The 12,207-nt window shown below is 39.2% G+C and overlaps 1 protein-coding gene across 2 annotated transcripts in view; it reads left to right on the top strand.

The window, feature by feature from the left end:
- Positions 1-12,207, top strand: part of CLSTN2 (calsyntenin 2) — a 725,154-nt gene that overhangs the window by 270,666 nt on the left and 442,281 nt on the right. For both annotated transcript variants that reach the window (XM_027544855.1, XM_027544864.1), the window contains exon 2: positions 6,547-6,669. In XM_027544855.1, the coding sequence (XP_027400656.1) occupies positions 6,547-6,669 (123 nt within the window). The remainder of the gene's footprint in view (positions 1-6,546; positions 6,670-12,207) is intronic.

Raw genomic sequence — 12,207 nt, 5'->3', positions numbered from 1 at the left:
CTTATGAACTTTCACCTCAAGTACCCATTACCAAACACATTATAGTTTCTCAGCCTCTTAAATGAAAGTTTAAAGATCCAATTAATTGGCCCAGCCTACTCCACCCACGGATTCCCTGATCTAGGCAGCTCTACCAGGGGATGAAGTGAGAAGGGAAAATTGGACATAACAAGCAAAAGAACAGCCTGTCATTAGAGTGACCTGTTTAGTAGGATGTAGTAACCTCACTGGAATATTTTGCAAGCAGTATGGTATGTTTTTACTTACAATGCACTTTTACCCAGGAGAAAATATTGTAGTTCTGAGGTTCAAGTTGCCTGGCAATGGCCAGAGGGTCAACTGTAGGGTATAAATAGGAAGATTCAAAGGATGAATCATCAGCCACTTGGTGCTGGGGCTTAGATTGAGTGTTAATGCAGTGTTTCAGAGGTGGAAGCAGAGAGACAAGAGCCGAGGAGTATTCTCAGGGTGCATCTGTGCTCTAGTTAAAGGCACGTTGAGGGAGGGGGGCAAGACCTAATTTCTGTGTAAATGGAGCAGAAATATCACACTGGTGTTTCCTCTATATTGATGTAAAGATGCAGGCATTTTCCAGAGGCTGAAATGTTGTGGAAAGGACAGGGTTCAACCTCGAGAGGAGTTGTAATGCCAACAGGGATGTTGTCTTATGAACTGATAAGAAGTCAGTTCTGAAGTTACAACCAAATGGAGCAAAGTATGTGCTGACTGGCCTCAGTCTGTTGAAACACAAAACAAAACATTTGTCAGGGAAGGGAAGAGATTAAATAGGAAATTATGGCCAAGCCACCATTGTCGGTATCTATTACTTCTTTCTGGAAAAGAGATGGTTCTCCAGTGTAGCTTGAAGACAGAGTTTGGAGGCAGTTCTTGGATGATTGTGTGCAAGACAGTAATCCCTAGTTGATGTAGATGATATCCATCAGTCCCGCCTCTTGGTTGGCCTTGCCCCTCAAACTATAGTCTCCAACCAAATGTAACTATTCGTGTTCCTCCCTCCACCCACTCCCCATGGTGTAACAGGTGCTTTACTATTGAGTCCTTGCCCATGCAATGTTCTTTTGCTTGGGACCCTCCATATCCTGTATCCCTGCTTAATTCCTCCTGCTTTTGACTTCAAATCTGCTTTCTCCAGGAGTTAATTCTGGGTTACCATGGTTGGATGAGTGCTTCTCCTCTCTTTTTCCATAGTACTCTTCTTTTCCTCTTCCTACCTATCTCTTACTATCCTGGTTTCATGGATCCTTTTCTACTCTGAGAGTCCCTTGAGAATAAGGCCTTTGTTGTTGTCCCGTATTTATTGAAGTATAATTTACACACAATACAATTCACTCTTTTTAAATATGCATATTGGTAAGTTTCAACAAGGCACACAGAGGTGTAACCATCACCACAATTGAGATACAGAATAGTTCCATCATCCCAGAAAGTTCCTTGTACTCCTTGGCAAGCGGACTCTAGCAGTTACCAATCTGTTATCTGTCCCAATACTTTGGCATTTTCTTGAATGTCATATGAATGGCATCACACAGCATGTAGTCTTTTGTGTCTGACTTCTTTCATTTCACCAGTGAAATACTTTGGAGATTCCCCTATTTTGTCATCTGGATCAGTTGTTGATTTCTTTTCATTGCTGAGTAGGTGTCCATTATATGGATATATTGCAATTTGTTTATCCATTTGCTAGATGATGGCCACTTTAGTTTCCACTTTGGCACAATTCTGAACAAAAAGTCTATGAAAGTTTACCTGCAAGGGTTTTTATGTAATTTGTGTTTTCATTTCTCTTGGGCAAATACTAGGAATGGAGTTGCTGAGCCATTTTATAAGAAATTGCTAAACTGTTTTCGAAGTGGTTTTATTATTTTACATTCTTACCAGCAATGGGTGAGTTTCAATTGCTTTACATCTTCATCACAACTTAGTGTTGTCAGTCTCATTTTAACCATTCAGCAGTGACATGGTGATATCCCACAGTGGCTTTAGCTTATGTACTCAGATAACTATTAATGCTGAATATCTCTTCTCATTCTTATTTGCTGTTTATGTATTTGTTCTGGTGATAAGTGTGTTCAAATTTTTGCCCCTTTGAAAGCAGATTATTTGTCTTTGTTTTGCATGAGTTCTTTTTAAATTTTGGATACAAGCCCTTTATGGGATGTGCTTATTTAATGTTTTCTCCTATTTCTTTTATAAAGTTGAATGAATCAATTTTATCTTTTATAATTCATACTTGCTTTTGTCCCTTCTAATAAATCTTCGCCTAACCTAAGGACTCTCAGGGTTTTTTCCTATACTTTTTTTTTCAAGGTTTTGTAGTTTTAACTCCTACATTTAAGACCATGATCTATTTAGAGACACTTTTTTGTGTGTGATGTGTGGTAAGTAGGATTGAAGGGTTTTGTTTTGTTTTGTTTTTGCTTATGGATATCCAAAGCAGCATTTAATGAAAGGATTATCTTCTCCCCCATTGAGTTATCTTGGAACCTTTGTTAGAAGTTAATTGACCATATGTATGTATGTCTGTTTCTATACTCTTCAGTCTTTCTTTTGATCTATATGTCTATCTTTATGTTAGTATCACACTGTCTTGATTAAAGTAGCTTTATAAGAAGTTTTAAAATCAAGTAGTTTAAGTCCTCTAACATTGCTCTTCTTTTCAAAATTGTTTTGACTATATCAGGTCTTTTCCATATAAATTTTAGGATTAGCTGCTTATCTGTTTTATTTTGACTTGGGTTGCACTGACACTTACAGATCAAGTAGGACAAAGTTTACATCTTAACTATATCAAGTTTACTAAATTGTGAACATTGCCTATCTTACAACTAAGACCTCTCCAGGTCTTCATTAAATTCTCTCAGAAATATCTTAGTGTTTTCAATATACAGATCTTACATGTATTTTGTGAAAGTTTTTTAGTATTTTGTGAAAGTTATTTCTAAATGTTTGTGTTTTTGATGCTATAATATTCATATTTTTAAATTTAAACTTCCAACTGTTTATTTCTAATACATAGAAATACAATTGATTTTTATAGGTCAACTTTCTAACCTGTGACTTTCATAAACTCATATAGTAGTTCTAGTGGCACGTTTGTAGATTCCATAGAATATGCTTCACTGATAAGCATGTTCTCTGAGAATAAAAACAATTTAACCTTTTCATTTCCAAACCAAGTGGGTAAACATTCACTCTTTAATCATTATGATGTTAGCTATAGGTTTTTATAAAAATTCTTTAGCTGAGTAAGTTTCTTTCTACTCTTTATTTGCCAGTGGCTTTAGTTATAAATGGATGTTGAATTTTGTCAAATGCTTTTTTCAGCGACATTTTTCCCCATTTGACTGCCAATGTTTAGACTCTTTTTGCACATTGTAAGTACTCCATAGATAGTTGTTGAATGAATGAAGCTGAGCTAAACACCTCTGAAGTGTTAGGTACATCTCAGCCACTCAGAGCATGAGATGAGCTAGGGGGACTTGAGAGTATTTAAATGCCTCGTTGTACCAGGGGTACTAGATTTGACTAAATGATCATGCAGTTTTTCACACTATTCCATGAAGTGTCTCTATTTTACAAATGAGGGAAAAGTAATGTACGGAAAGATTAAAATCTATAATATTGTCAGGATGTGGGGAGGAATTTCTGTGTTTCATTACTTGACAAAAATAAAAAAAGACAGTCATTAAGTTCAGAACACCAAAAATATAGAAAGGAGGCTGGTTCCAAATAAGATGCAAATTAAAATGGAGGACAACTCAGCCATTTGATGGAATAAATGAATCAAGAATCCAACTGGTCTGGATACAAGGAATGGTGTTCTTGAACTGGTGGACCTCTAAGAAGGAAAAGTAATCCTTGCCCAATACTTGGATTAGCCATGAACTGTATCCTCATAATCAAAATAATGTCAATTTTAAGTACTGATTTGCAACCCTGAGGATTTGATCTATACACAAAACAAAGATTTCATTTGGGTTACTCATCAAGATGCAAATGTTTATCAATGTTGACAAAACAGAAGTTGAGATAGATCTGAAAGAAGTTAGAAAGTAGTAGAGGAATGAAGAAATTTTAGGACAATGAACCTTCTTATTTTCTAAAAATGGAATGTTTAAACCCCTCTGAGACTCAGGTCCTCACCTGTACAGTGATATGAAGGGGTATCTAGAGGGGTTGTTGGGAAGACTAAAGAATGTATCTTAACTACCTGATGTGTGGTAGGTACTCAACTAACAGTAGTAGTGATAGAGAGGAAAATCCTCACTAATGAGGAAGAGGCGTCAACTTCTCAAAATTATAAAGCACCTTTCCTGAAGACATTGTCACTGCCCAAAGAGCAGGGGTGAATCTGAGTGATGAAAAGTCAGGGGCTATGTATCCAGCCCAGGACACCTGAATGGCATGACAACCCTATGGGTGGCGTCATCATCCCCATTTTACAACTGAGAGAGTTGAGATTCTGAGTGGCCAACAGACTTTCAGGGGATCAGCCCTCAAGTGACTAAGCCAGGGAGGAAACCCAGCAACTATGACTCTAGATTCTGTTGTCTGCCACTGAGCCGAGTGGCACGTGAATCTGAAGCATTGGGTGAGCTCCTGGCATATCTTTTGTACACATTTCTAATGAATAGGCCCCTGGGTTTAATTAAAGGAAAAAAAAAAGATTAATTATTTTTCCCAACAGTTGCAAATTATTTACATTTCATTTGTGTTGATGGCTAATAAAAGAGCAGACGAGCATGGGGACAACCCAGAGTGGCTATAATTCTTCCAGAGTCCATAATGAAGTACTGGTTTGAAGGCCAACGTGTGAGCAGGGATGAGCCCGCTGCCACATTCAGACCTGTTCTAGGCAGAGAGGCTCTCTTCCCTGGGCTTGATTCAACCTTCAGAGATAGGTTTCAGGGATTTATTTTCTCACACTGCTAGGCCAAAAGTCTGAAATCAGATTGTCAGCAGGACCATGCTTGCTCTGAAAGTCTCCCTGATAGCTTTCGGTAGTTCCTCAGGTGTGGAAGCACGGCTTCAGTCTTCATATGGTGATCTCCCTCTGTGTATGTCTGTCCCTCTCTGTGTGCAAATTTCCCCCTTTCATAAGGACACCAGTCATTTTGGATTAGGGCCCACTCTAATAACCTCACTTTACTTGATTCAGTTCAGTTCAGTCGCTCAATCGTGTCCGACTCTTTGCAACCCCATGAATCGCAGCATGCCAGGCCCCCCTATCCATCACCAACTCCATAAAGACCCTATCTTCAAATAAGGCCACATTCCAAGGTACTGGAGGTTAAGAATACAATGTTCTGGGAGGATATACCTCAACTACTAACATATTTTAAGTGTATTAATTGTATATTATATAGTGTATCATTCAGCTGGTCAAATTATTGAAGAGCATCTTCAGATGCTAGGTGATTTAGACAATTTAGATAGACTCAATCTTTCATTGATCAGAAAATATTCAAATGTGTGCTATATCTTCACACATATTTTGGTACTTATCCATATATATGAATATAAAGTTCAGTTGGAGAAGACTCTTGAGAGTCCCTTGGACTGCAAGGAGATCCACCAGTCCATTCTGAAGGAGATCAGCCCTGGGATATCTTTGGAAGGAATGATGCTAAAGCTGAAACTCCAGTACTTTGGCCACCTCATATGAAGAGTTGACTCATTGGAAAATACTCTGATGCTGGGAGGGATTGGGGGCAGGAGGAGAAGGGGACGACAGAGGATGAGATGGCTGGATAGCATCACTGACTCGATGAACTTGAGTCTGAGTAAACTCCGGGAGTTTGTGATGGACAGGGAGGCCTGGCGTGCTGCGATTCATGGGGTTGCAAAGAATCGGACATGACTGAGTGACTGAACTGAACTGAAAGTTCAGTAATAACTCCTAATGATGGATCAGATAAGGTTGAGGTAAAAAAATCCCCATATGCAGTTGTAATCTGCTATTTTGTTGATTGATAACAAGCTTTTACTCTGAAACATCTATGAATAGTAGCATTTGAGAAATAAAGCTTTGGATCAATTATTTAAAATATCTATTTGGCAAAACTAATACAATTATGTAAAGTTTAAAAATAAAATAAAATTAGAGGAAAAAAAAATTTAAGAAAGAAGAAAAAAAAATAAAATAAAATAAAATAAAATATCTACACTAGGCATCTGCATGCTTCCCTGGTGGCTCAGATGGTAAAGAATCTGCCGGCAATGTGGGAGATCCAGGTTCGATCCCTGGGTTGGGAAGATCCCCTGGGAAGAAAATGGCAACCCACTCCAGTATTCTTGCCTGGAGAATTCCATGGACATAGGAGCCTGGCAGGCTATAGTCCACGGGTTGGATAGTTGCAAAGAGTTGAATGTGACTGAGTGACTAACACACATACACACACATGCTAGGCATCTAGAAATAGAAATAATGGGATTTTAGCAAATTCATAATAGTATTATGGATTAGTTATTCAAATGATGATATTGAAAGTCAGTCTTTGATTTATTGTTTCCATTGTTTTCCAGTGAACAAGCACAAACCATGGATTGAGACTTCGTATCATGGAGTCATAACAGAGAACAATGACACAGTCATTTTGGACCCACCATTGGTCGCCCTGGATAAAGATGCACCAGTTCCTTTTGCAGGTGAGATGATGGCTTTGCATGGTCGGGCCCCACTCACTTGAGAGATGTGTCAAGAAACCTCCATGAAGATTTTTTTGCTGTTGTCACCACCTGTGCCTTTCACAGATGAGTTTGTGCTTTCAAAGCTGGGCTTTCAAAGCTGGGTTTCTTCTGATTTCTGGTAAATTCTGTACCTCGTTATGGTTTTTCTCCTTGGTGTTGCCGCCAATGCAAGACCCTTATATCTTCTTTTTCTGAGAGATGGTGTATGATATATTGCTAAGATGGTCCCTAGAGTTGGAAAAGTTGGGCCAGCAAGGTCCATAGGGGAATTTTCTCTCTAGAAAGATCACTCATACACATGAGAAGATGTGAGACCCACTGTCCCCACTACTCACGATCATGGGCAGATGAAGACTTGTAACTTGGTGGATTGACAAGAGAAAAAGGAAAGAAAAAAGTATCAGGAGTTATTTGTTAAGGGTCATGTCCTTGAGCTTCAAAATGGATGTCCCATTTGGAGAAGGAATCTGGAGGCAGGGCCATTTTGTCCTTGCAGCTTGTAACTAAAGAGCCTTCTCAGTGTCATCAAGATGACCACTGCTTCCTCCTCTAACCTCCTGCAAGGGCCAAGTCCCCAGGAGGGTGTGTAAAGAAGATGGCTATGTCTCATGTTTCTATAGATTTTGGCAAAGAAAAGGGGATGGGTGATGGCAGCGGGAGGAGGGGTTGGACAAAGAATTTCTGAAGATGCCTACATCATGAGTGATATTGTTAACATTTTATAACTGTCAGGAGGAAGACAGGAAATTTAATGAAGGTTTTCAAGATTTCTGGAAGATTGCTTTATGATAGATGGGTGCCAAGCTGAGGTTTTCACCGTGATGAAGTCTATTTTTCCTGACAATTTGTCTGTTACTTTATGAGCTGCTTGGGCAGAAAAAAATTGGCTCTTTCACACTTCTAAGAGATAAGCTTTGTGAAGGCCTTTTCTTCATTACAGAACATTTTATAAAGTAAGGAATGAGGGGTGAGTAAAATAGGGAAATTCAGCCTTATGTAAAGATAAACCCATAAGTATTCTTGCAGAGCATGGGGGAGACTCTCAGAAGAAGGCTTCATCTTTATTTTATGCAGAATGGTAGCCACAAAGAGTACCTAACTGTGACTTCCATGGTGTTTAGAGTTGGGGCATTTCCATATATTTTCCAGCCATCCTCAGAGGTCCCAACTCAACCAAATGCCACTTGGCAGTGTAAATCCCATGCTGTCTTTTCCACAAAAGATGAAATGTCTTCCCTAGACCTTCTTTGCCAGTCCCGGGAATATTCCAACTCATCCCTTTCTTGGACATAACTAAACTATATTGGGGTTAATCAGCAATTCTCACCAACCCTCTGGAAACAAACACTAGCAAAATTGTTTGGGTTATGAGAATGTTTGAATTGGCATGTGACGTGTGCTTTTAAAAATGAAGTAGAGACAACATTTAGAAGTTGAGATGTTTTGCATAAAACTGCAGGATTCTGGTTTATCTTGATGAGTCAGATCTGAAGTATCTGAAGTACTGAGTTGTGGCTTCCCTGGTTAGATGGAGTATGTACAGGTCCTTTATTTATCTTTCCATTCAAGTGTGTGAACCCTGTTTAAGACATAAGAGAGAAAACTAACGACATATTAAATGAGAAGTACATGGATGCTGTTAAGTCACTGTAGTGTAGTGGGGCTAACACTTAAAAAGATGAAGGATGCGTCTGAGTATTCATTGCGTCTGCATCAGTGTAACCCTGCTCTCGTCCAGTAGTGAACTAGGAAACTGAGGTTGTTGATTAAGCTGTTCTACAGTTAAGTTAGAGACTCTGTAATGTAAAGACCAAAGTGGGAAAAAAAATTTTTAAGCAAATCTGGTGTTGGGAAGTTTGGATTTACAATGACTTACCTTCCTTGGTTGTTGACCTGAAGGACACTTAATCATTTCACCTGAAGATTGACTAAAGGATTTTCTTCAATTCTAAATCCATCAAATACTCTAAGCTTGGAGTTGAATTGTAACCATTAAATGTGACCACAGGTTTTCTGACATTTCTTGAATGTAAGGTTGACTTCTAAGTGAAGCCCTGAGTAGTCTCTCTCAAGACAATTTCTACACTCCTCTTGATACTTACGGCTGAATTTTTAAAAAATCTAGCTTAACGCATCAAAAATATAATCTTCCAAGCTCTTAAGAGTGAAAAATAAAGGTGCTTTTGAGAATGGTCAAAGCTATTTTTCTCGGCATTATTTATGATCGGCTCTAAGACAGGACACAGACACTAACCATCCATCCATGCTGCAGGCATTTATTTTAAAACATTTATCTTAAAAAGAAAATACTGAAGATTTATTTCAGATTCCTATCATTCTCATAAAATTGAAAAATTCGTATCTACCAGCTCCATCACTTCGCGAAGTCAACTGCAGCTTCTGGTGTCCCTTAGCAACTGCTCTGGTGTTGTGTGTCAGGTTTCCACCCTCATCCCAGTGGTCTTTATTTCCACTTAGCTGGTGAGATGAGCTTTAAGCTCATGGGGGGATGGTTCCAACCATGTCACTTTTGCTCTGTCTTGTTTCTCTTGAGATGTCCCCCCTTTAAAAAAAGTTTTTTAATAAAAAATTCCTATGTAAGGTATCATTCATTTAAATAAAAATCATGATTGCATTTTGTGGATAAATGCAAAATCCAGGGGTATAAAACAGCTTTTATTGTGTATCTCCTGATTATGACAATCATGTTTATTATAGAATATGTGAACATTTCTTACACCCAGAAAGAGCCTCGGTAACATTATAGCATATTTCCTTCCAGTCATTGTTCTGCTTTGTTTTAATCTAAAAATTTTGATCACAGTTCATAGTCAATGTTATAACTTATTTTTCCTGCTAAACTAAGGAATATATACCATTTTATTAAGTACTCTTCTGCAACTCATTAAATGGCTGCATGATTTCTGACTCAATGAATATTCTATAGTTTACTGTTATTTTATTTTTTTCCAAATTTATTGAGATATAATTGACATATAATGTGTAATATAAGGCATACAATGTGTTGCCTTGATACAGTTGCATGTTGCAAAACGATTACCCCCACGTAGTGTTAACTAACATCTCCACCACCTCACATAATTGCCACTTATTTTTGTGGTGAGAATATTTAAGGTCTACTGCCTTAGCAATTTTCAAGTACATAATACAGTATAACTTTCATCACCATGCTGTGATCCATTAGATCCCCCAAGTTTATGACTGGAAGTTTGTATGCTTTGACTGACATCTCCCTATTTCCTTACTTCCAACCCCTTTTAACCACTATTCTGCTGTTTCTATGAGTTCAACTTTTTTAGATTCCATATATAAGTGACGTCTCAGTATTTGTCATTCTGTCTGACTTATTTCACTGAGCGTTACTGCCCTCCAGGTCCATCCATACTGTCACAAATGGAAGGATTTCCTTCTTTCCTTCATGGCTGAATAATGCCTGTGTATATTTCTTTATTCATTCATCCACTGACTGACAGGTAGTTTCTGTATCTTGGCTATGGTGAATAATGCTGCAATGAACCTGGGAGTACAGATACCTCTTCAAGACTGCTTTCATTTCCTTAGGATATATAACCATAAGTGAGATCGCTAGATCATATGGTAGTTCGGGTTTTAATTTTTGAGGAACCTCCATGCTGTTTTCTGTGATGGTTATACCGATTTACATTCCCATCGACTGTACTTTAGGGTTTCTTTTTCCCCACACCCTCACCGACACTCATTAACTCTTGTCTTCTTGGTGATGGTCATCCTAACTGGTATGAGATGATGGACAATTTGTCTATTTCTGATCTTTCTTATTACAACATGTGTCTGTATTTCTGATTCTATCATTTGGATGGATTTCAGGATTAGAATTAATTGGTCAAATATTTTAAAGTTCTGAAACACACTAAATTGCTTTCCAGAAAGTTTGAATGCACTTGCAGTCACATCCACACAAATCTCTCATTCCCTGACCGTATATGGCTCCTTCTAATGGTGTGGAATCTTATTTTATGGCAATAAGATGCAATCACCAATTGCATAGTCTCAGTCTTTTTTATTTTTAAGTGTTTATTTATTTGGCTGCTTCGGGCCTTAGTTGCAGCACATAGGATCTTTTGTTGTGGTATGTGTGATCTAGTTCCCTGACCAAGGTTCAAACCCAGGCCCCCTGCATTGGGAGCGTGAAGTCTTAGCAATGGGCCACCAGGGCGGTCCCAGTAGTCTCACTCTTTTCATTCGTCGAATAAATATATAAGCTTCCCAGGATTGTTGTATTGGTTAAATTTAAAGAATGTTGCAATGGTTCAAGATATAGTAAACCTTTTGTTGATCTGAGTTTCCTTTTCACAATGCTTGTCTTCCTTTCATAGAGGAGATCACTAACTCACAGGCAGCTGGAGAAAATTGCTGTGTCCCAGAGTAGGCCAGCCGTGCGGCTGGGAGGGGAGTGTGGAGACTCATACTTGCTGTGAGTTCCCATTCCCTGTGATATTTCTGTTTGATCCCTGCCCCAGCTGATTAGCAGAGACACTCTCTCTCAGTCAATGAAACCTCTCTCAGACCTCAATCAAGTCCGTTAGACCCAACTCAGTTCTCAACCTGGTGTCTAAGCTCAGCAGACACGATCTTAGAGAATCAGATACAGAAGAATCCTTGAATCATAATGAAAATTCTGTCCAGTGCATGGCAAAAAAATGATAATGAAAGCAAGCTGGGCACACCGTGAACTTATTAAATTCTGCATGAGCCCCACTGAGGCCTGTTAGGAAACTGTGGAGACTTTTAAATTTGAAGGGAATTAGATTACCTTTCAGAGATAATAGAATTGCTCATTTGTCTACATTGGGCCAGTCTGGACTTGTCTTTTGTGAGGATAGGGCTGCAGAGAATGATCAGGCATAATTGGCTGGCTTCTCAGCCTGGGTGACTCTCTGAAGGCTGCCCAGAAAATTGCCTGGGATATTATTTGGCCTGGTTTGATTAGCTGGTTATAGCAGAAGGGACTTTTCCTCCATGGTTATCTCTCTGGGTCCTCCTTGTTCTGCTCAGCATCTACCAATCTATCTCCCTCCTTGTCTCTGGACCCAGCCAGGGCCTTTGTTCATGCTTTGGACTCCACAGCTGCCTGAGGCAGAGACCCTCCTCGGGGGTCTGTACAGCAGTGGTGTCTTATGATGATAAAGGAATCCTACTTGTGAACAGTCCCAGGCTCTGATCAGATACACATGGATTCACAGTTAGGCTCTGCCATTGACAAGGTGTATGGTCTCAGATAAGGAACTGAACACCTCTGAGGGGTTGCTAAGTCGCTTCAGTCCTGTACGACTCTGTGTGACCCCATAGACGGCAGCCCACCAGGCTCCCCCGTCCCTGGGATCCTCCAGGCAAGAACACTGGAGTGGGTTGCCATTTCCTTCTCCAATGCATGAAAGCGAAAAGTGAAAGTGAAGTCGCTCAGTCGTGTCTGACTTAGCGACCCCATGGACTGCA

The sequence above is a fragment of the Bos indicus x Bos taurus genome, chromosome 1 (assembly GCF_003369695.1).
Source record: "Bos indicus x Bos taurus breed Angus x Brahman F1 hybrid chromosome 1, Bos_hybrid_MaternalHap_v2.0, whole genome shotgun sequence".
Lineage (NCBI taxonomy): Eukaryota > Metazoa > Chordata > Mammalia > Artiodactyla > Bovidae > Bos > Bos indicus x Bos taurus.
The sequence above is the reverse complement of the archived record's forward strand: the minus strand, read 5'-3'. Positions and strand labels throughout refer to the sequence as shown.